Source organism: Rana temporaria, chromosome 8 (assembly GCF_905171775.1).
Source record: "Rana temporaria chromosome 8, aRanTem1.1, whole genome shotgun sequence".
Classification (NCBI taxonomy): Eukaryota; Metazoa; Chordata; class Amphibia; order Anura; family Ranidae; genus Rana; species Rana temporaria.
The window spans coordinates 60,204,724-60,229,821 of record NC_053496.1 but is presented as its reverse complement, the minus strand read 5'-3'; the positions used below and the strand labels follow the sequence as shown (position 1 = coordinate 60,229,821).

Sequence of the window (25,098 nt, the reverse complement as noted above, 5' to 3'; positions counted from 1 at the left end):
CTCATGGATGCATCCGCTGAAGGACCATCTGTCATATAATTTTCTGTCTTACTGCTAAACATGTACGCCTTGTCTTCGTCCTGAAGAAGCCCCACGGCGAAACGTGCGTTGGCGACTTCTGAGGAACGTACAGTGGTCAATTTCTGCAAAATTATACTGTGTTATTGTTTGTAAATTTATATGCTATTAAATATTTTTTTAACCACTTGACCACTGGGCACGAAAACCCCCTTAATCACCAGACCAATTTTCAGCTTTCGGTGCTCTCACAATTTGAATGACAATTACTCAGTCATACAACATTGTACCCATCTGAAATTTTTGTCCTTTTTTTCCCACAAATAGAGCTTTCTTTTGGTGGTATTTGATCACCTCTGCGGTTTTTATTTTTTGCGCTATAAAAGAAAAAAGACTGAAAATTCTGTAAAAAAAAAAAAAAAAATCTAGTTTCTGTCATATTAGCAGGTTATTTCTCACACACAGCATATGCATACTACAAATTACACCCCAAAACACATTCTGCTATTCCTCCCGAGTATAGCGATACCACATGTGTGCGACTTTTACACAGCGTGGCCACATAGAGAGGCCCAACATGCAGGGAGCACCATCAGGCGTTCTGGAGCACCCAGGCCAATTCTGACATTTCTCTCCTACATGTAAAAATCATCATTTATTTGCTAAAAAAATTACATAGAAACCCAAAACATTATATATGCTTTTTTTTCAAAGACCCTAGAGAATACAATGGCGGTTGTTGCAACTTTTTATCTTGCACGGTATTTTCGCAGCAATTTTTTGAACGCGTGTTTTTAAAAAAAAAACAGTTTTGTGCTTAAAAAAAAAAAAAAACAGTAAAGTTAGCCCAATGTTTTTGCATAATATGAAAGATGAAGTTACGCCGAGTAAATAGATACCCAACATGTCACCCTTCAAAATTGCACACGCTCGTGAAATTGCGCCAAACGTTGCTACTTAAAAATCCCCATAGGCGACGTATTGCAAGGTATTGGAGTATTGAGGGTATTGCGGAGTATTGGGGGGGTATTGCAGAGTATGGGGGGGTATTGCAGAGTATGGGGGGGGGTATTGCAGAGTATGGGGGGGTATTGCAGAGTATGGGGGGGGTATTGCAGAGTATGGGGGGGGTATTGCAGAGTATGGGGGGGGTATTGCAGAGTATGGGGGGGGTATTGCAGAGTATGGGGGGGGGTATTGCAGAGTATGGGGGGGGGTATTGCAGAGTATGGGGGGGGGTATTGCAGAGTATGGGGGGGGGTATTGCAGAGTATGGGTGGGTATTGCAGAGTATGGGGGGGTGGGTATTGCAGAGTATGGGTGGGTGGGTATTGCAGAGTATGGGGGGGTGGGTATTGCAGAGTAAAATAAAAAAAATGATGAGTGCAATACTCTGCAATACCCCACCCCATACTCTGCAATACCCCACCCCATACTCTGCAATACCCCACCCCATACTCTGCAATACCCACCCCCCCAGGGTGGGTATTGCAGAGTATGGGGTGGGGTATTGCAGAGTATGGGGTGGGGTATTGCAGAGTATTGCACTCATCATCATTTTTATTTTGCAGAGTATTGCGCAGGGATGGCTGGATCTGTGACTGCAATTGTCACAGATCCAGCCCACAGTGCGGCGGCTGCTGCTGCCGCCCGATCCCCCCCCCCTCCCTCTCCTCTCACACTGTACCGAACGGTACAGAGAGGAGAGGGAGGAACCGGCGTCATTACATGACGCCGGTTTGTTTACAAGTGATCGCGCCGTCATTGGACGGCGCGATCACGTGGTAAGGAGCCGCTTCCATTGGCTCCTTACCGCGAGTGCTGTTGCTGCGGGTCCCGTAGACCCGGCGAGCACCGGCGATCGCGTGTGCGCGCCCGCTCGGGCGCGCACAACGCAGTCTCTGGGAGGACGTACATTGACGCCCTCCTAGAGTACAGGAACCGCTCTGTAGCCGTATTTTGGCTATAGGGCGGTTACCAACTGGTTAAACATACTTCCTTGGCCTGAAAGTCTGATCATCAATGTCCACCTGCTAGATATTGTTTCTTCCTCTTGAACAATGTTTGATGATGGAAATTGGTGACTCAAACGTGAACATTTTGGGACTTTTTTAATATTAACAGAAGAACTCTTGCCAACAACTGATTTAGGGAGAACAGGAAAGCATTGATCCCTCTACCAGATAGATCCTCCTGCCATGACTGAGAAGAATCGCTTTTTAGCTGTACTTTTACTATCTTAGCCTTCCCCGAACAATAATCCACTAGAGAGAAAATCACAGCATCTCTATTTAACATGCCCGCTATAAAATTTACGGTATATAGATTTGACTCTAATCTTGTCAGTTGCAATGTTTGCTGGGTATTATTAGTAACTCGCGATGGGTTTCATTAGATGCCTGGAAGTCTTCATGAAAGCAAATCGCAGCAAAAGTGAACAAACACTGGCAATCTAATTTTTACATGCAGACAACTTCTAGCCCATTTTTATTGTTTCTAATACCATCACTACAGCTGAGAAGTGTAGGGGTGATGCATGTCTTCATTGTAGGTGATCTACAGAATGCAGCATTCACATCAGAATGAAAAGTTTATTGATTTGCCATGTAGTTTTGCTGAATTGTGCTGTAAGACACTATGGCCCAGATTCACAACGGAGATACAACGGCGTATCTCCAGATACGCCGTCGTATCAATGCGACTGATTCTTAGAATCAGTTGCGCATAGATATCCATTAGATCCGACAGGCGTAAGTCTCTTACGCCGTCGGATCTAAACTGCATTTTTTTTTGACCGCTAGGTGGCGCTTCCGTCGAAATCCGCGTTGAGTATGCAAATTAGCTAGATACGCGAATTCCCGAACGTACACGCGGCCGACGCAGTAAAGTTACGACGTTTACGTTAGGCTTTTCCCGGCGTAAAGTTGCCCCTGGGTCTATGAGGCGCAGCCAATGTTAAGTATGGCCGTCGTTCCCGCGTCTAAATTTGAAAAAGTTACATCGTTTGCGTAAGTCGTCCGTGAATGGGGCTGGACGGCATTTACATTTACGTCGAAACCAATGACGTCCTTGCGACATCATTTGGAGCAATGCACACTGGGATATTTTACGGACGGCGCATGCGCAGTTCGTTCGGCATGGGGACGCGCTTAATTTAAATGATACACACCCCCTACCTGCCGAATTTGAATTCGCTACGCCACCGCAACTTACGGAGCAAGTGCTTTGAGAATACAGCACTTGCCCGTGTAAGTTGCGGAGGCGTAACGTAAATCAGATACGTTACGCCCGCACAAAATTGAGCGGCTGTACGTGAATCTGCCCCTAAGTGAATTGAACAAAACAGCAGGTCAACTCACCCAAAATGCCACATGCAGGATTGTTCCTTCAACACAATGGGATTGATTACCAAAGAGTTAAAGGAGTTGTAAAGGAAAAAGTTTTTTTTTGCTCAAATGACTGTTTACAGGGTATAGAGACATAATAGTTAACTGATTCCTTTTAAAAACGATTAAAAATAGAAAAAAATAAATCATATAATGTACCTGTAGTTTCAGTTTCGTTTTTGCATGTTATCCTGCCTCTGTGCTGTATAGAGCCATAGAGAAGTGATGGTTTGGAAAACGAAACTAGAAGCTCCCAGTACTGTGGTCATCAGGAAACAGACAACCAGGAAGTGTCCAGAACAGAGCAGAATTACAGCAACATCAGAGTAAAAACTAACAATGAGGACATAAAACCAGGACTGCAGTAAGGTAAAGGAAGCTATTTAGCTAAAAAAAATATTTCCTTTAGTGACCCTTTAAACCTCGTAAACACGATCGGATTTTCCGATGGGAATTTTGTGATGACAGACTGTTGGCGTAAAATCCAACTGTTTGTACGCTCCATCAGACAATTGTTGTCCAACTTTCCACCGAGAAAAATTTGAATGGCAGGCTTATAAATTTTCCACGGACAAGGGTTTGTTGTCAGATTTTCCTATCGTGTGAACACAAGTCCGTCAGACAAAAAAGTCCAAAGTACAAACACGCATGCTCGGAATCAATGCTCACTAAACACGACATTAGCAGAAGATGCCCAAAGGGGGGCGCTCAAGAGCTGAAAAACCACATAGTCTTTCACTATGTTCGTGTTTGTTGGCCGACAATTGTGTGCCGTTTGTATGCAAGACAAGTTCATGGCCAACGCCCTTCAGACAAAAGTCTGATGCTTTGTCTGCAGAAAATCAGATTGTGTGTGCGAGGCTTAAAGCGGATGTTCCACCCCAAAAATATATTAAAAGCCAGCAGCTACAAATACTGCAGCTGCTGACTTTTAATATAAGGACACTTACCTGTCCTGGAGTCCAGCGCCGTCCGCAGCAGAGCACGAGCGATCGCTCGTCACCCTGCTGCTCCCCCCTCCATCCACGCTGAGGGAACCAGGAAGTGAAGCGCTGCGGCTTCACTGCCCGGTTCCCTACGGCGCATGCGCGAGTCGCGCCCGCCGATTGGCTCCCGCTGTGTGCTGGGAGCCGAGTGTTCCCAGCATACAACGGGGGGGGGGGGGGGGGGCGACGGGATGTGACGCAATGCCCATCTTTTGCCCGTGAATGCCGGGCCGGAAGTGGGTGCAAATACCTGTCTTTAGGCTTTATTGTTTATTTCAGCTCCCTTTCCTGTCCTGCATGCGCTCCCGAAGCACACTAAGAGTCGGTTCACACTAGGGCGACACGACTTCCAGCGCGACTTTCAGAGGCGACTCCGACACGACTTGAGCATGAACCACAGGGCGATCTGGGGCGATTTACAACACGACTTGAAGTCGTCTCAAGGACAGGAGACTTTCCAGTGGCCAATCAAACAACAATCAGCTCTAGGGGAGGGAGGGGGAGGGGGAGGGAGAGGTTTGCCTGAGAAATGTATGTTATCTACATGGTTAGTTAAGACAGTGATCAGACTTGGATCAGACTTGGAGGCGACTTCCATTGAAATCAATGGGTACAAATCGCCTACAAGTCGGATTGAAGTAGTACAGGAACTTCTTTAGAAGTCGGAGCGACTCGAGTCGTGTGTATTAACACCGCTCCCATTCACTTACATTGTTTTTCTCGACAGAGCGACTTGGGACGACTTGAGGCGACTTCAAGTCGGATCCCAAGTCGCCCCAGTGTGAACCGGCTCTTACTTTCCGCATGTTAATTGTAGTCCAGTGCACAGTGCATATCCCCTAATACATTGTATCCTTTTATTTTACCGTCTGTTTGCCGGAATCAAAATAAAAAAAAAAGTCAGTTCCTCCTACTACATGGCCTAGAAAAACTAAACAAAAAAACCCCTAAGTTTGTAGTTCATCTTGAGAATCGGCATGAGAGGGTGGCCACCCTCTAGCAGTAAATCAAAACAACGCAAATAGGAAATAATAATTTTGGGGGTTTACCTGGAAAATAGTTTTCTTTGAAAACCTCAACAGACACCCAGCTAGATTTCAGTTTTGTAGTGAGCAATGAAGAATTCAAGCTAGAGGGAAGGGATCTCTGTGTCCTGTGATGTACATTACAGGTCTCCATATACATGACTACTTTGGATATCCTAAATAGGGATGGGCGAAAGTCGCAGAACCCAGTTAAAGTCTATGGGGAACCAACATGAAAAATCAAAAGTGCTAATTTTAAAGGCTTATATGCATGGTATTGTCATAAAAAGTGTTTGGGGACCTGGGTCCTGCCCCAGGGGACATGTATCAATGCAAAAGTAATTTAACCACTTCAAAACAGGGCTTTTATACCACTTCCATACCGGGTCTATTCTGGCACTTCTCTCCTACATGTACAAATCATCATTCTTTTGCTCGAAAATTACTCAGAACCCCCAAACATTATATATGGGTTTTTTTTAGCAGACACCTTAGGGAATACAATGACGGTCATTGCAACTTTTTATCTTGCAAAGTATTTGCGCAACAATTTTTGGAAAAAAATGGTTTCATGAATTAAAAAATAACAAAACAGTAAAGTTAGCCCAATTTTTTTGTAAAACATGAAAGATGATGTTACGCTGAGTAAATAGATATCCAACATGTCACGCTTTAAAATTGCGCACACTCATGGAATGGCGCCAAACTTCGGTACTCAAAAAATCTCCATAGGCGACATGCTTTAAAGAATTTTGTAAAAATCCCTTGTAATAGGAATGTGTGCAACAGGTCGTCTTTATGGAGAGATGCAGGGTCAATAAGACCCCACACATCTCTCCTCCAGGCTGGAAAGCATGAGATCGTGAAAAAAAATTCACCAATCTCATGCTTACTAGCCGCAATGGCGGCTTTGTTTACTTCTGGGAACCCGGGCGTGACGTCATCTTATCGCGCCCGGGCCTCCGACGGTCATAGAGATGACTGGTGACCATCTGTTCACCAGTCATCTCTATGCTTGTCATGTGACAAGACACCTGCACCGGACGATTCTTTCTCCAGGCCCCCGATGGCATGGGAGAGCCCGGAGAAGCACCGGAAGGCGTCGGGAGGGGGTGATGTTTTCTCCCGCCGCCTATAAGAACGATTAAGCGGCGGAACTGCCCCTTTGATCGTTCTTATTGTGCGCAGAATCGCCGGCAGAAGAGAAGGATATCTGAATGATGCCTTAGCTGCTGATATCTCCTGTCCATTAATTTTCAGTGCAGCTGAGAAAGGGACTGGGGAATCTGTGTCCTTAGTCCCTTTTTCTGTCTCAAAGGGGAGATGTCAGAGGTCTGTTAAGACCCCTGATATCTCACCAAAGCCCCCCAACAGGGCTAAGAATTTTTTTTTTTGCAATAAATAATAAAAATAATAAATTGTAAAAAATAATACAAATTAAAATAAAAAACACACTGAAACCATCCATTCCCCCCCTTAAGATAGCATTGTAAAAAAAAAAAAAAAAATACTGACAAATGACATAAAAAAAAAAAAAAGTATAAGTAATCGGTATCGGCGAGTACTTGGAAAAAAAGTATCGGTACTTACTTGTACTCGGTCTTAAAAAAGTGGTATCGGGACAACCCTAATTACCATGGCTGGGTATTGAAGTGGTTAAAATTACTTGCAGCTATAATGAATTGCTGCTCCCGAAAAAACTGTAGTTTTTAAAACTTTTTTGCATTGATACATGTCCCCTGGAGCAGGACCCAGGTCCCCAAACACTTTTTATTTCAATAACTTGCATATAAGCCTTTAAAATAAAAAAATCACGTTCGTGTCTCATAGACTTTAACGGTGTTCGCGTGTTCAAACAAATTGTTTGCCTATTTGCATGTTCTGCTGCAAACCGAACCGGGGGGTGTTCGACTCATCCCTAATCCTAAACACTGAACAAGGCCAACATGCCCAAATCCCTGTAACAATATAGGGTTCTCCCACTACAAATCCATCTGCAAAACCTTTTGCCTAAAGCTGATGTCCATAGAGGATGAACACCATCAGCTTTAACCTAGGATGAGACACAAGAAGTCACTGAAATAGCATTGTGAGAGGCACAATCTGTCCTTTAAATGGTACTCAGAGACATCTCCACAAAGATATGGGGGGGGGGAGAGAGAGTGTGCTGTGTTTTTTTTTTTTGGTTGGCTTTGGCTCTCTCCTCCCTGGCGGTCCTTCCCTCGGGTCGTTTGTCCTTTTCCAAAGGAGGTGTTTGACAGGGGAGTCATAGGGAAGGAAGAAGAATAGCGAGCGGAATGAAAATAATTTCATACAATGTGAGAGGTCTTTGCTCAAGTGGTAAGAGGGGTCGTCTCTGGCATGAACTGAACCATATGAAGCAGAAATAGTTTTTTTTACAGGAAACACACTTCGTGGCAGGGGTGACCCCTCGCATGCCTCTTGTCATATATAATCAGTGGTTCCACTCGCCCTCACCTATTCCTAGAGCCAGAGGAGTGACAATAGCAATACACAAAACAATGTCCCCTGATGAAAAAAAAAAAAACTACCAGCATGTCTTCGGATTGTGGGAGGAAACCGGAGTACCCGAAGGGAAACGAACGCAGGCACAGGAAGAACATGCAAACTCCAGGCAGGGTACTGTACCTTGTGCTAGGTAGAATCTGAAGTGGAAGGAAGGCATAGATCAAGGAAAACTGATTCAAAGAAGTCATTAAGGTATCTATATTAAATGCCTGGTTATAGACACAAACCTCTGATGATATCCTTGTGGGATGAAACATGTCAGGCCGATGCAAGCAAAAGGGAAAAAAGCAGTGCCTTCTAAGCGTAGCAGTAAAACTGTTTTATTTGAAGGTTACAAAAAAAATTAGGAGATACACTCACAAACGAGCAGTAACATTGGGCTTTTCTGGTGTAATCGTCATCCGCTCAATCCTGGGGGCTACTGGTGTGCTGATGTTGGGGGATGGAATCTCTGTATACCCTCTCCAATGTCGGCAGCGGTGGTGGAACCAAGCGCTCACAGCAAACGGGGACGGAAGGCAGTATTCCCTGGAACACAGCCGCAGATGTCTTCACTTCCAGATGTAGGATCAGCGGGGAGGTGCGCTCGTTCAAAGCATGCATGCTTCTTCCTCAGGCTCTGTCCGATGCAAGCATGCTCAGAGCCGCGGAATTTTATACATCATGATGTTTTTCACCATTTACCTGTAAGTAGACTACAAATAAATATTGTGTTTTTACTTTACGGGCTTCACTATTATTGTCTTTTCCTTCAATTGGGTAACATCTTGTTGGCGAATGCATATCATATTCCTCTCTTCCTGGGAGTTTTGATGATTACATGAGATTGGTGAATTCAGAATCTCTACGATCGCTCTACAGTGCTTGGACACTTATTTGGTCCCCTGTGATATGTGATCAAACCGTCTGTTTTTCATATCCTTCTGGTAAGCAGATTGGAAACACTTGGGTGTGGTGTGCTTTTCCATGCACATTGAAGTCGGTGAAGGGTTCTTCATCATCCCTATCTTTTCAACAACTGAACTGTTATATGAATAACGACAAATTGAAGCACTGCATTTTGAATTTTTATTTTATTGTTTGATGAATCAACAAACTGTGCTGGCTGCTTCTCCTCTCCAATTTTAGTTAGCGCAGATACCCGTTCATCCTGCTTTACCAAAGTATAACATTTGCCTGAGCCATATTGAGGACTTGAGGCCAAACCAAGGCCGACTTCTAAAAGCTCAGTAGCCAGAGGTACCTCTCTGGGACTTGAATTATCAGTTCTCTCAGCACATTGTTCCCCAAGAAGCAGGTTATCTAGATACCCCACAATGGGGCTTACCCAGGACCTCAACAACCCCAGAATCAGAGCCAACACATTGGTAAACATCTTGGGGGCAGTGGAGAAGCCAAAGGGTAATTCTACAAATAGTGGTAATCCTCTACCATGAAATGCAGAAACCATTTCTTACGATCTGGTCCTTGATATCCCCTGAAGTCCTCTTGATGAAGCAAAGCAATCACTGACAGGGTGGATTCCATCATGAATTTTTATATGTTCAGGAACTTGTTGAGACCCTTGAGGTCTAAAGATGGCTACACATCACTGTTTGACTTGGGAACTATGAACAAGTTGGAACAAAAGACGTGAGAGCTTTCTTCTGCCAGCACAGGTGCAATGGCCTCTTGGACAGTAGTCTTTCCAGGGCTGTAATGACCCCTGGCACTGCAGTCTTTACAGGGTCGCAAAGAAAACGACAATTTTTTTGTGGATTCGAAGCACTTAAGGGGGAGGGGGAGGAAAGTGAACTTCATCATGTAGCTTCTCAATACCATGCTGCTAACTAAATTGTCTGAGAATTCAGGTGTCCAAGCAGCCAGTAAGGGCCAATAGACATCCCCCCACTAACATGAGAGGAGGTTTTTCTTCACTGTGAGAATTGCCCTTCAAAATTGGAGGACATGGGGTCCAGTTCTTAGGGAACTGCAATATAGGGTTTTGCTTAGAGTCTGTGGCTGGTTGTTTACGAAAGGAACGCTTCTTGCAGGTGTCACTGGTCAATCCCTTCTCCTTTAGGGGCAAGAACATAGTTTTGGATGTAGGCACCCAAGGATTATCCAAAACACTCACCCTCTAAGGGTAGCCTCTTTGCTTCTTACAGAGAAGTTCCGCTGACACACAGAATACCCTTATCATTTGGACAGAACAATTGATCACTTGTAAAAACCTACCATATGAAGCTTTTCAAGGCATCAATCAAGAAACTCAAGGCTCTTGGAAAGTCTTCCAGGAGCTGCCAAATACAGTAGGTGAACCCGATTTTGTGTCAATCTCGCTCTCTTTCTCGGCGAGATTGAGCACCTACGAGCCCCATCGCGGGAGCCAGCGCCGAGCTGGCTTGCCGCGATGGAGACAGAGCCGTCATAGAAGCGACGGGATATCCGACTTGGATTCCCGCCAATTCTACACGTGTGCGGCGTTTGTTATGAATCCTGAGGGGGAAGTCCCCGCCGGATTTTAAATAAAAATCCGGCATGGGTTCCCCCCTCAGGAGCATATCGGGCCCTTAGGTCTGTTATGGGTTGTAAGGAGAGCCCCCCTACGCCGAAAAACACGGCGTAGGGGGTCCCCCTACAATCCATACCAGACCCGTATCCAAAGCACGCTACCCGGCCAGCCAGGAAGGGAGTGGGGACGAGCGAGCGCCCCCCCCCCTCCTGAGCCGTACCAGGCTGCATGCCCTCAACATGGGGGGGGTTGGGTGCTCTGGGGCAGGGGGGCGCACTGCGGCCCCCCCACCTCAGAGCACCCTGTCCCCATGTTGATGAGGACAGGGCCCCTTCCCGACAACCCTGGCCGTTGGTTGTCGGGGTATGCGGGCGGGAGGCTTATCGGAATCTGGGAGCCCCCTTTAATAAGGGGGCCCCCAGATACCGGCCCCCCACCCTAAGTGAATGAGTATGGGGTACATCGTACCCCTACCCATTCACCTGCAAGAAAAGTGGTAAAAACACAAATAAACCACACAGGGTATTAAAATATTTTATTAGTCTGCTCCGGAGGCCTTCCCTGTCTTCTTTGTTAGCTCTTTTACCAGGAAAGCTTCTTCTTTGACGTCTTCGGGTGGGTGGGGGCCGCCGTCTGGTTCTCTTCCACCGCCGGGGGGGAGGGGTCGCTTTTAAAAAAGCCCCCACCCCCCGGCGGGTTTCCTCCGGCGTCTTTGGCGGGGGGGCTTCTTCTTCCGCTATCCCGACGGGTCTTCTCCGCTATCCGGGGGGTCTTCTCAACTCTCCGGGGGTCTCCTTCTATGTTCGCCGCTCTCCGCTGTTGACTCGGCGCACCCCGGTTCTTCGTCTCGCTGTCCGGTGTCTTCTTCCGTGCTGTACGTCTTCTTCTCCTTCCGTGCTGTGAGTTCTTCTTCCGTGCTGTGACGTCATGTTCTTCACTTCTCTCCTTCTCCCGATGTTGACACGCCGGCTCTTCTCGCTGAAATGACCGGTGCGCGCCTTGCATCGGACCTATATAGGCCTCACAATCCCATCATGCTCTGTACCTACCCATGTGATACCTACCCACGTGGGTAGAAGAAGCCCCCCCGCCGAAGACGCCGGAGGAAACCCGCCGGGGGGTGGGGGCTTTTTTAAAAGCGACCCCCCCCGGCGGTGGAAGAGAACCAGACGGCGGCCCCCACCCACCCGAAGACGTCAAAGAATAAGCTTTCCTGGTAAAAGAGCTAACAAAGAAGACAGGGAAGGCCTCCGGAGCAGACTAATAAAATATTTTAATACCCTGTGTGGTTTATTTGTGTTTTTACCACTTTTCTTGCAGGTGAATGGGTAGGGGTACGATGTACCCCATACTCATTCACTTAGGGTGGGGGGCCGGTATCTGGGGGCCCCCTTATTAAAGGGGGCTCCCAGATTCCGATAAGCCTCCCGCCCGCATACCCCGACAACCAACGGCCAGGGTTGTCGGGAAGGGGCCCTGTCCTCATCAACATGGGGACAGGGTGCTCTGAGGTGGGGGGGCCGCAGTGCGCCCCCCTGCCCCAGAGCACCCAACCCCCCCCATGTTGAGGGCATGCAGCCTGGTACGGCTCAGGAGGGGGGGGGCGCTCGCTCGTCCCCACTCCCTTCCTGGCTGGCCGGGTAGCGTGCTTTGGATACGGGTCTGGTATGGATTGTAGGGGGACCCCCTACGCCGTGTTTTTCGGCGTAGGGGGGCTCTCCTTACAACCCATAACAGACCTAAGGGCCCGATATGCTCCTGAGGGGGGAACCCATGCCGGATTTTTATTTAAAATCCGGCGGGGACTTCCCCCTCAGGATTCATAACAAACGCCGCACACGTGTAGAATTGGCGGGAATCCAAGTCGGATCTCCCGTCGCTTCTATGACGCGCTTGCTGGGATGTGCTGTCACTATTCCAGTGAGTGCGAGATCTCGGCACCATGTCGCCGAGAATCGGCGCGATGCTGTCGTGCTAAAAACACAATATCACAAACACCTACTGTAGCAGGATCTTCTGAGATTTAATCCTGTGGAATGGAGCTTATGCTTTGTCCAAACTTTTAAAAGACTGGAAAACACTCAACTCTGGCTGTAGAGCAGGGATATGCCATTAGCGGACCTCCAGCTGTTGCAAAACTACAAGTCCCATCATGCCTCTGCCTCTGGGTGTCATGCTTGTGGCTGTCAGAGTCTTGCTATGCCTCATGGGACTTGTAGTTCTGCAACAGCTGGAGGTCCGCTAATTGCATATCCCTGCTGTAGAGTCTCTCCTATTCTACTGGAACTGCCAAAGTAGGAAACGGTTAAACCAGCAGAAAACCCAATTTGTCGTAGACTTCCTCCTCCATGGGGTAGTGGTGAGCAAAATGCTTTGATAGTAAAAACACTTTCTCTAGGTTAGCCCAATCGGCATACATCACTTTTGTAACCGAGAATGCACTGGGAAAAACTTGGGATTTGCTTGGCAGCTCCCAGACCCAGAACCAGTGACTGTAAGGGAAGAGAGGATACCAGCAGCAATAACAAATTGTATTTGCACTTTTGCAGTCAAACTGGGATAACGCCTACTTTGGATTTTTTACATGCTCTCATTCTCACAGCATAACCTAAAAATTGCAATTGACCTTTTTTAGATCTGGACTGTTCTGGACATTCCAGCGCTGTTAATTCCTTAGCGGTCTTTCTTTATGAGGGGATTGGGCAGCGGTTTGCGCCATAATTAACCCGGTCTGTACTGTGCAGGCAGACCATAATCATCAGTTGTAAACTGGATTTGAACACAGTCTGTCCCAAGAAAGCATTAAACTTCTAGAAGATAGTCTTCTTGCAATGTATGTTAATGAAAGAACATCAGTCCTTAGGACAGACTCACTCTGACATTTGTTAAAAAAATCCTTTTGTTCAGCCATGATGCCTTCTCCTGAGGAACATCTAAAAAGGGTAAGAAATACTTTTTTGGTATGGCGTGAGAATGGAAATACATCTAGCGGAGTTCTCAAATTTGACTTGAAGGTTATGCCCTGTACACACGAGTGGAATTTCCATCGGAAAAAAAGTTGGATGGTCTTTCCGACAGAATTTTGCTCAAGCTTGGCTTGCATACACACCGTCACAGTTCTCTGAACTTTCAAGCGTTAAGAACGCAGTGACGTACAACACTACAACGAGGTGAGAAAAATAAGTTCAATGCTTCTGAGCATGCGTCAAATTGTTTCCGAGCATGCGTGTTTTTTTCCCGTTGGAATTGCATACAGACGAACGGATTTTCCAATAGGAATTTTTTCCGTTGGAAAAATTGAGAACCAGCTCTCGAACTTTTGCTGGCGGAAATTCCGCCAGCAAAATTCTGATGGAGCATACACACGGTCTGAATTTCTGATGAAAAGCTCACATCAGACTTTTGCTGATGGAAATTCCGCTTGTGTGTATGGGGCATTAGTGTGAACCACCATCTGACAGTAAGCCCACTGCAGTCTTCGGTGTCTGAGACAGCCCTAGACCCAGAGAATCCTCCTGGGAGGACCTGTCCATAAAATGATTTCAGATACTTAGCAGATTTCATTTCTGCCTCATTCTAAGGATTTTTTTTTACGCTTAATCCTTCCTCAAAAGGGGAGGAGGGGAAGGAAAGCACCCATATTTACGTCCCAGACATTCCAAGCCGGTGAAAATCTCTGAGAGCAGTTCATGGCTGCAGCAAATGTCTCCCTTGAAATAAAGGAAGTGAAATACTGAAGCAGTGGAAATACTAGATAAGGGCAGGGATTCAGAGCCAATCTGACCCTTTGGGGAGCCATTACAGGGTGACCTGTAGAAGGGAGTCTTTCCTACCTGATAGAGGGATCTGGAACCTACCCCACTGTCTTTACCCCCATCTATCTTCCTACTCATGGCCATGGCCTACCAAGGTGTTGAGGGATAAAATAGACCTCTAAATACCAGAGGGAAGCTGCTACCCAACTGAGAGAATGATGCGGAGCAGACTGGGGCCCTTTGATATGGTGTACCAGGATCCCCAAAATATGAAGGCTCAGGAGCAGCTATGGCAGTGTAATGTGCCCAATTTCCGACTGAAAATGGTGCAGATGCATGCAATGACTTTGTACCCAAAACTGCTAAAAAAAACAAAGGAATACTGTCCTGGGGACTGCCACATTGCTTCACTGACATACAGAAGCACTCACCATATCCATAGCTGCAGAACCAGCAGGCCCAATTTTCACCCATCATGGCATATGCCATTGGCTCCTGCTGCTGTCAACCAAAGCCAGTGAGGAGGGAGCAGTACAGACCCTCACTCTGTGTGTCTCAGACACACATTGGTGGCTCGGGAGTGAGCATACACAAGTGCTCCCAGAGCAAGCAGCTTGCTATGGGGGCACTCAGGGAGGGACCAGGAGTGCCTGCATGAGACCCCAGATAAAGAGGATCAGAGCTGCTATGTGCAAAACCATTGCAGAGATCAAGTAAGTATGACATGTTTGTTTTTATTTGAGCCTTTACAAACACTTTAAGTAGGCACTTTCAGGATGATTAGTTAATTCTGCAGCAACTCTTAAATGCTTGTGTTTACACTTTTTGGGATTTACATACTGATGATTGATGCCATTTTTGTTAGATATACACAGCACATAACATGTACCTACATAGATGCTTACAGCTCCACAATAACTTTACATGAAAATTTAAGATGCAGAAACAGCTGTAAAAAGACAGTGCTACCTGGAGATGCTGTGAGTGCCATCACACCATAGTAGGAAAAGGCACCGGCTTCAAATTTCATCCCTTCCTTTCCCGCTTCCACTTCTACTTTCCCCTGCGGATGAACAGGAATTAGTCTCTTCATCAGGGCCATGCAAGTAGAAACATTGTGAAAAATGCACTGAATATGAATATATATCTGAATATAGCTAATGTAAGGAATCATATTTTCATTCTCCAGCTATCAGTTTTTAGTGTAGGATTGCTATAACACATGACCAAATTTTTTGTTGGTACACACCATCTAACGCAGCGAGGATCTTAAATATCAAAGTGTGCTGCAAGTTTTTTTTTTGTGTGTGTGTGTGTGTTTTTTTGCCGATTTCTTATTTCAACAGTGGTTACAGAAGAGAATGGGTAATTGCACTTAGTCCCTCTACTGGATAATTTACAAATCTCTATATTTAAAGTAAAACTAAAAGGTAAAAACTTTTTTACATTTTGGATGGAGTGGTGGGGAATTAGAACACCTATTAGATTTTAATTGCGGTCTGTGCCCCTGTTAGGGAGATTCACCCTCTCTATTGGTCCTGTTTATCATTATTACTGAAAGTGAAAGTTAAAGAAAATCACACATTTTGGGTTGTCCCCAAAAAAGTAATAGAGGGGAAATCCTCCAATAGTTACACTGGTTCTGGTGACCTGCTGTTTTGGCAATGGGACAGAAAGTGAAGGTAAATCTTCCCAATAGGACACATATAGAAAAAATAAACTGACAGGGGTTATGATCCTCCCATTTTATTCATCATTGTTTTGATCAGCTGGTTGTCTGATAAAATAAATGTAAATCTATGGCCAGCTTCAGTCACTAGATCTGGAGCTCTAAATTCACTTGCTACATTTTTGCTCTAGGTCTGTGATTCCAATTAAATTGAAGCCAGAGGCAGTCAGTATATTAGCTTTTGCAGAGGGTGCTCATGGAAGCCCATATAGTTTCCTAATGACAAGGAGCCTTTGAAGTGGACTTGTATAGTTAAGGCCCGTACACACGATCGGGCTTGTTGGCAGAAAATCTGTTTGTACGCTCCATCGGACAAATGTTGTCGGATTTTCCGTGGACAAATGTTGGATGGCAGGCTTTAAAATTTTCTGTGGACAACGGTCTGTTGTCGGATTTTCCGATCGTGTGTACACCGGACAAAAGTTCAAAGTACAAACACGCACGCTCGGAAGAAATGCTCACCAAACACAACATTAGCAGAAGGTGCCTAAATTGGGGCGCTATAGAGCAGAAAAAACACGTAGTACGTCTAGTACATCACTACGTTTGTGTTTGTTGGCCGTCAATTGTGTGCCGTTTGTATGCAAGACAAAATCCAGGCACACGCCCTTCGACCAAAAGTCTGACGCTTTGTCTGCAGAAAATCCGATCGTGTGTACAAGGCTTTAGGTTGAAAAAGTATATCCTGTTCAACCAATAGAAGGGGGGAAAAAAACGTATACAATCCTATATTAGCAATCCTATACCCACACTTAATCCAGAGGAAGGCAAAAAAAAAACAATAAAGCATGATCCAATTTGTTCCAGCATGGAAACAAAATCCTTCCTGATCCCCCAAGAGGCAAACGGATATTCTTTGGATGAACTTCACCGATAAATATTAGTATCCAGTTATATTATGTGTTTCTAAGAAAGAATACAGGCCTTTTTTTAAACAACCTACTGTGCTGACCAGAGCCAGCTCTATTCCACATTTTCACAGCTCTTACTATGAATACGCCTTTGTGTATTTAAAAATTTGATTTATTTTCCTCCAGACATAAACAGTGCCCCCTTGTCCTCTTTGATGACCTTAAAGTGAATAACTCAACACCAAGTTAACTATATGGAACACTTGCAAATCCCGTCCCTTAATCTTTCCTCATAGCTGAGCTCCTCTATGCCTCTTATACGTTTGGTTGCCCTTTTCTGTACTTTTTTGTGAACTGGGGCCCAAAACTGAACAGCATATTCCAGATGAGGTCTTACTAATAAATTGTACAGGGGCAAAATTATGTTTCTCTCTCTGCAGTCCATGCCCCAATTAATATAAGAAAGGATTTTGCTTGCTTTGGAAACTGAAGCTTGGCATTGCATGCTATTAAGCCTATGATCTACCAGAACACCTAGATCCTTCTCCAACCATTGACTCCCCCAGCTGTTCTCCTCCTGCTATGCAAGATGCATGCAAGCTTCGTGACCGCACCCGGACCATTATGCAGGTAAAGGACCTGGTCAGTTTTTGCGATTCGAGACTGTGTCGCCTTAACGGACAATTGCGCGGTCGTGCGACATGGCTCCCAAACAAATTTGGCGTCTTTTTTTCCCCACAAATAGAGCTTTATTTTGGTGGTATTTGATCACCTCTGCGGTTTTTATTTTTTGCGCTATAAACAAAAATAGAGCGAAAATTTTGAAAAATAAACAATATTTTTTACTTTTTGCTATAATAAATATCCCCCAAAAATATATAAAAAAAACATTATTTTTTCTCAGTTTAGGCCGATACGTATTCTTCTACCTATTTTTGGTAAAAAAAAAAAATATCGCAATTAGCGTTTATCGATTGGTTTGCGCAAAATTTATAGCGTTTACAAAATAGGGGATAGTTTTTATGCATTTTTATTAATATTTTTTTTTTTTTACTACTAATGGCGGCGATTTCGTGACTGCGACATTATGGCGGACACATCGGACAATTTTGACAAATTTTTGGGACCATTGTAATTTTCACAGAGAAAAGTGCTATAAAAATGGCAATTGCAGTTTAGAAGTTAACCACTAGGGGGCGCTGTAGGAGTTAACTGTGACCTCATATGTGTTTCTAACTGTAGGGGGGCGGGGCTGGATGTGTGACATCAGTGATCGTCGTTCCCTATATCAGGGAACAGACGTTCACTGACATTGTCACAGTGTTTACACACACCTCTCCCCGTTCTTCAGCTCCTGTGACCGATCGCGGGACACTGGCGGCGATGGGATCCACGGGTTCGGTCACGGAGCTTCGGACCGGGGGGCGAGCAACCCACGGCTGGGCTCTTAAAGGCGATGTACCTGTACTTGCCTGTGCCCAGCCGTGCCATTCTGCCGACGTATATCGGCGTTAGGCAGTCCTTAAGTGGTTAAGAAATTTACATTTTCTTTGTCCCCAGTCACCCTCTCAAGATTGTTTTGTAAATGGTCTACAATGCTCAGACCTGACCTTTTTACTTTATATTTAAAGAATTTTTGGGGGTTTGTCCTACTTTCTTTTGCAATCTGTCAGTCGTTTTGAATTTTTGCGGACTTGATTTCCGTTCTACAAATTATGTTATATTCTTTGTAACATTTAAATGATACTAGTGTGCCTTCATTTTTATATTTTTTTGAAAGTTATTTTCTTATTATTTATATATTTTTTTAACTTTGGACATGAGCCACATAGGTTGCCATTGAAATGTCCACCTAAAGCGGTTTTATGGTCAAATAAAAAATAAATAAATTGGTGCCACCTGTAAGGCAAAGGGCATAATGAGCTAGTATGCACCGCATACTAGCTCATTATGAAATACTTACCTTAGAACGAGGCGTCGGTATCTCTGCCGGTCCACGCCGAGGGAGATGACATTTTCCCTTGGCGTGTCTTCCGGGTATCGCGGCTCCAGCGCTGTGAGTGGCTAGAGCCGCGATGTCGTCACTCCAGCGCATGCGTGTGGGAGACTTCTTTCCGGCAAGGTCCGGCGCCTGCCGGGCCTTCAGCCGAGAATCCCTAATGCGCAAGCGCCGCTGCAGTCAGCAGCTCATTGCAAGGGGAATATCTCCTAAACCGTAAAGGTTTAGGAGATATTTTTTGTAACCTACAGGTAAGCCTTATTTTAGGCTTACCTGTAGGTAAAAGTCAAAAATGACTATACAACCGCTTTAACCTAAATCAACAGAGCACAGGTCTGATTTATCACATGACGGGCCAAATCCTCAGCCAGGCGGCGTAACTTAACTTTCAGCAGTTAAGTTACACTGACTTAAAGTTTCTACCTAAGTGCCTGATCCACAAAGCACTTACCTCGAAATTTCAAGCCGTGTAACTTAAGTGCCGCCGTCGTAAGGCGGTCCTCCTCTCCAGGGGGCGTTTATAATTTAAATGAGGCGCGCTCCCGCGCCGGCCGTACTGCGCATGCGTGTGACGTAATTTTCCCGACGTGCAGCGCGCGAACGTAATTGACGCCGGGCGGCTTTGTGGATTGCGACGGGACACTAAAGTTGCGACGGGTGAAAAAAAATATACGCGCCGGGAAAACAAATAATTATTAAAAAAATAGATAACGTCGCTCAGCATGCATTCCTGAGGGAGAACTCCATGCCAATTTTCAAAGAAAAAACCGGCATGGGTTCCCCCCCCAGGAGCATACCAGGCCCTTAGGTCTGGTATGGGTTGTAAGGAGACCCCCCCACGCCGAAAAATCGACGTAGGGGGTCCCCCTACAATCCATACCAGACCCGTATCCAAAGCAAGCTACCCGGCCGGTCAGGAAGGGAGTGGGGACGAGCGAGCGTCCCCCCCCCCTCCTGAGCCGTGCCAGGCCGCATGCCCTCAAAATGGGGGGGTTGGGTGCTCTGGGGCAGGGGGGCGCACTGCGGGCCCCCCCACCTCAGAGCACCCTGTCCCCATGTTGATGAGGACAGGACCTCTTCCCGACAACCCTTGCCGTTGGTTGTCGGGGTCTGCGGGCGGGGGCTTATAGGAATCTGGGAGTCCCCTCAAATAAGGGGGCCCCCAGATACCGGCCCCCCACCCTAAGTGAAGGGATATGGGGTACATCGTACCCCTATCCATTCACCTGTAGGCAAAAAGTTAAAGTTAGTAAACACACAACACAAGGGTTTTTAAAATAATTTATTATTCTGCTCCGGATGCCCCCCCTGTCTTCTTTATTAGCTCTATTAGCAGGGGGGGCTTCTTCTTCCACTCTCCGGGGGTCTTCTCCGCTTCTCTGCACGTGGGTAGGCACCCACCACGTGGGTACCTGCCGGAGCATGATGGGACGGTGATGCCTATATAAATGGGATGCAAGGCGCGCTTCCATCATTACAGCGACAAGATGCGACGAGTCAACATCGGAAGAGGGGAGAAGAACAGAAGAGAAGACCCTGACGTCACAGAAGACCGCGCCGGCTGCCTGTTAGAAATTGAGCTAACACACGAAGATAGCAGGCAGCCAGCGCTGAAGAAGAAGGCACCGGACATCTGCAGAAGAACTGGGGTTCGCCGAGTCAACAGCGGAAGAGGGGAGAAGATGGAAGAAGACCCCCGGAGTCCGGAGAAGCCCCCCCCCCCGGAGAGCGGAAGAAGAAACCCCCCCCCGGAGAGCGGAGAAGACCCCCGGAGAGTGGAAGAAGAAGCCCCCCCTGCTAATAGAGCTAATAAAGAAGACAGGGGGGGCATCCGGAGCAGAATAATAAATTATTTTAAAAACCCTTGTGTTGTGTGTTTACTAACTTGTACTTTTTGCCTACAGGTGAATGGATAGGGGTACGATGTACCCCATATCCATTCACTTAGGGTGGGGGGCCGGTATCTGGGGGCCCCCTTATTTGAGGGGACTCCCAGATTCCTATAAGCCCCCGCCCGCAGACCCCGACAACCAACGGCAAGGGTTGTCGGGAAGAGGTCCTGTCCTCATCAACATGGGGACAGGGTGCTCTGAGGTGGGGGGGCCCGCAGTGCGCCCCCCTGCCCCAGAGCACCCAACCCCCCCATGTTGAGGGCATGCGGCCTGGCACGGCTCAGGAGGGGGGGGGGGCGCTCGCTCGTCCCCACTCCCTTCCTGACCGGCCGGGTAGCGTGCTTTGGATACGGGTCTGGTATGGATTGTAGGGGGAACCCCTACGTCGATTTTTCGGCGGAGGGGGGGTCTCCTTACAACCCATACCAGACCTAAGGGCCTGGTATGCTCCTGTGGGGGAACCCATGCCGGTTTGGATTTTACAAATTGCCGTGGAGTTCTCCCTCGGGAATGCATACCAAATGCCGTCGCTTGAATGGGCCTTTACAAGGTGTGACTAACTTTACACTTTGTAAAAGCAGCCCTAGTTTTACACCTGGCCAACTCACACTTCACGCGAAAAAACTAAGCACAAAAGCTTTGAGGATCGCCCTAAGTGCTAATTTGCATACCAGAAGAGGCCCCCAGTGGCGGATGCGGTACTGCATCCTAAGATCCGGCAGTGTAATGCCGCGTACACACCATCACTTTATGTGATGAAAAAAAATGACGTTTTTAAAAACGTCACTTTAATTGACTGTGTGTGGGGGAAAACGTCGTTTTATGTCTTGTAAAAAACGACCAAAAAAAATTGAAGCATGCTTCAATTTTATGTGTCGTTTTTCAAAAGTGCACTTTTTACTTCACAGAAATTGACCGTGTGTAGCAAAAAACGTCGTTTTCTAAGACGTTTTTTCATCCACGCATGCCCAGAAGCTACTTCAATGGTAAAACGTGGTGGAACGTAACCTCACTTTGCAAGATCATTGTGAGAAAAACGATGGTGTGTAGGCAACTTCGTCTTTGAAAATTGAAGTTTCAAAAACGTCATTTTTTACTTCACAGAAAATGTCGTTTTTTTTCATCACATAAAGTGATGGTGTGTACGGGGCATTAGTCCCTTACAGATGTCGGATCTTCTGCCTAACTTAGGAAAACTGCTTCTGAGGATCAGTTCCAAAGTTAGAACCAGAGATACGACGGCTTACGCCGGAGTATCTCTTTTGTGGATATGGCCCGACATTTTTAAGTAAAGACATTTTCTTGCAGCCTAGGCTGTCTAGATTACATGTGTGCATGTCTACATGGGTACACCATGGGCCTTTCCTACAGACTTTACAGAGAGTCCACTGTTTTTAATTAGAGAGATCCTGCCTAGTATAAGTTCTGTGAGATGGCAAGGTACAAGAAGAGCAAAGCCTATATAGGCAAAAATGGGCAGCTACTTATTAATAATTACAAAGTAAACCCAGGAACATTTTCCAACCATAAACATACACCGTTAAGGTTATATATTAAGCGGTTTGCTTTCATGTGCATAACTAAAACCATTACAAGCAATGATAGAGCTAAATTACACAACCACACATGAATTTGAATACCCAGCACTTCTTGACATGGGGGCTGATGTCACACACTCAAAACACAAAAGCTAGTAACATGGGTTCAGGGAGAAGGTTATATGTAAGCACCAACTAGATTGATTTTGATGCTGCTGGAAAACAGAATGCCGGGGGAGCATAGGCAAGTTATATATAGGGTCAGGGTTTAGGTGAACCTGCATATGCACAGTACAGGTCAATTTCAGATCAGTTCCTGTAATCCCTTGCAAAAAAAAAGCACTCTGATCACCGTTGTATGGTTTACAGGGAAAATGCTCATGATGGGGGATAACTATGTGCTAGCTGCTGTTTTTTTGTACAATTACTGTCTGAGGCAGGTTCTGGATCATGCTGTAATGCTTACCTTCTGTATAGTACAGTACAGTATAGTACAGAGGTTTAGGGCCTGGCTAAGCTGCCTAGAAGGGGTGCTAGGATTACAGAATTACAAATCCTAGTAAGTCATGTAAGCATGTACAGTATACGTTCCAATAGGTAGATTCAGGTACGTTGGCGTAACTTTGCGGCGGCGTAGCTTAAGGAATTTAAGCTACGCCGCCGTAAGTTAGCGAGGCAAGTACATGATTCACAATGTACTTGCCTGCTAAGTTACGGCGGCGTAGCCTAAATCGGCGGGCGTAAGGGCGCCTAATTCAAATGTGTTTGAGGGGGGCGTGTTTTATGGTAATGGGGCTTGACCTCACGTTTTGTTTTTACTGCGCATGCGCCGGGCGCCTACATTTCCCAGTGTGCATTGCGGCCAAGTACGCCGCACGGGCCTATTGATTTAGACGTGGACGTAAACTACGTAAATCCCGATTCACGGACGACTTACCCAAACGATGTAAAAAATTCGAATTTCGACGCGGGAACGGCGGCCATACTTGACATTACTATTCCAACTAGGGCCTAGCTCTAACTTTACGCGGCCTATCTCTTACGTAAACGGCGTAAAAGTACTGCGTCGGCCAGGCGTACGTTCGTGAATCGGCGTATCTACTAATTTGCATAATCTACGCCGACCGCAATGGAAGCGCCACATAGCGGCCATCCGAAATATTGCAATCTAAGATAGGACGGCGCAAGCCGTCGTATCTTAGATATGTTTAAGCGTATCTCTGTTTGAGCATACGCTTAAACATAAGTCGGCGTAGATTCTGAGTTAGGTCGACTTATCTACTGATAAGCCGGCCTAACTCTTTCTGAATCTACCTACAAATGTGTATTCAGCCTTTGCTAGTTCACCTTTAAAACCTAATTTTTAACTGTCAGATGCATCCAATTCTCGGTTACCTAATACTTTCAAACTAGAACTGAACACCAAAAACTGTTTTCAGTGCTATTACCTGAACTCATTAGTTTAAATATCAGAAGATGGAGCAGACCTGGGCACAGCAGTATGTATAATTTGTTAACTGAGAACTAAGAATGGGCAGTAAAAGGCCAGATATACATTAGGAATTTCTGTATCTAATCAGTGATAACTATTGTCCAAAGCTTACATTTAGGCCGGGTTTACACCTATGCGAATTGGTTGCAGCTTAAAGGGTCACTAAAGGAAAAACATTTTTTTGCTGAAATCACTGTTTACAGGGTATAGAGACATAAAAGTTAACTGATTCCTTTTAAAAATAATTACAAATAGATAAAAATCAATCATATAATGTGCCTGCAGGTTAGTTTAACTTTTAAACTGGTTTCATGTTCCTGTGAACTAGAGAGACACACAGAACAAAAACAAACAAATCCAGGGCAGTGTTTTGTTTTTAAAATGAATCTGATTGGTTCTGTTAAGTTTTAGACACGCAGTAATGACAGCTTAGACCACCGTGAAAAGCTCCCAGTACTGTGGTTATAAGGAAACAGACAACCAGGAAGTGTGGAGATCAGAGCAGAATTACAGCAACTTCAAAGCAAAAACGAACAATAAGGACATGAAACCAGTACTGCAGTAAGGTAAAGGAAGCTATTTAGCTAAAAAAATTATTTCCTTTAGTGATCCTTTAAACCGCATCCAATTCGCATAACATTATAAAATACATTGTTTTCAATGAGGCTGGTTCACATATGTGCAATGCATTCGCACTGTGCATTGCCGAAAAAACGTGTGTGTTTTCTAGGCATTGCGGTGCGGCTCAGGTGTGAATTCAGGCCCATTATCTTCTATCTTCTATCTATTATCTTCTGCAGAGATAAGAGAACTGAAATTCACACCGCACAAGTGTGAATCTGGTCTTAGAGAAAATCTTTATAAATCCTTATCAGACTTTACAATCAAACATGGTGATATAGCTGCAGCTTATAAATACATGAACTCTTACTGTTAGATACCACAGTTGTAACCAGCCTCGTACGCAGTATATCCCTAGTATTAAAACCAAGTGAAAAGTTATATATCTTGATTGATTTATATATAAATATAGAACTATATATAAAGCTGCCTGTATCATAGAATGTACAAAAATAATGTACAAACATACACACACACTTCAGCAAATTAGTTAGCCATGGCTCACATTGGTGCGATTAGACGTGCGATTTGACATGGCAATGGCACCATCCTAATCGGTGCGACGCTGCATTTGTGGCGCCGCACTGATTTCAAAAAGTAGTTTCTGTACTACTTTTTGAGATTTCAGGGTGAGATTTTCATTGACATCTGTGCAGAAACCCGCACAAATGTCTGTGAAATTGCGCTTCAAATCGGAACTGCCATGCGGAAGTAAAATTGTGCAAATTCATTAATTCCCGCAACTCAGTGTAAACCTGGCTTAAAGCATCCAACGTATGGCAA

General features: G+C 45.5%; 1 protein-coding gene across 2 annotated transcripts in view; it reads right to left on the bottom strand.

The window, feature by feature from the left end:
- CNNM2 (cyclin and CBS domain divalent metal cation transport mediator 2) overlaps positions 1–25,098 on the bottom strand; it is a 222,356-nt gene that overhangs the window by 21,016 nt on the left and 176,242 nt on the right. For both annotated transcript variants that reach the window (XM_040361871.1, XM_040361872.1), the window contains exon 5: positions 15,163–15,256. In XM_040361871.1, coding sequence (XP_040217805.1) covers positions 15,163–15,256 — 94 coding nt within the window. The remainder of the gene's footprint in view (positions 1–15,162; positions 15,257–25,098) is intronic.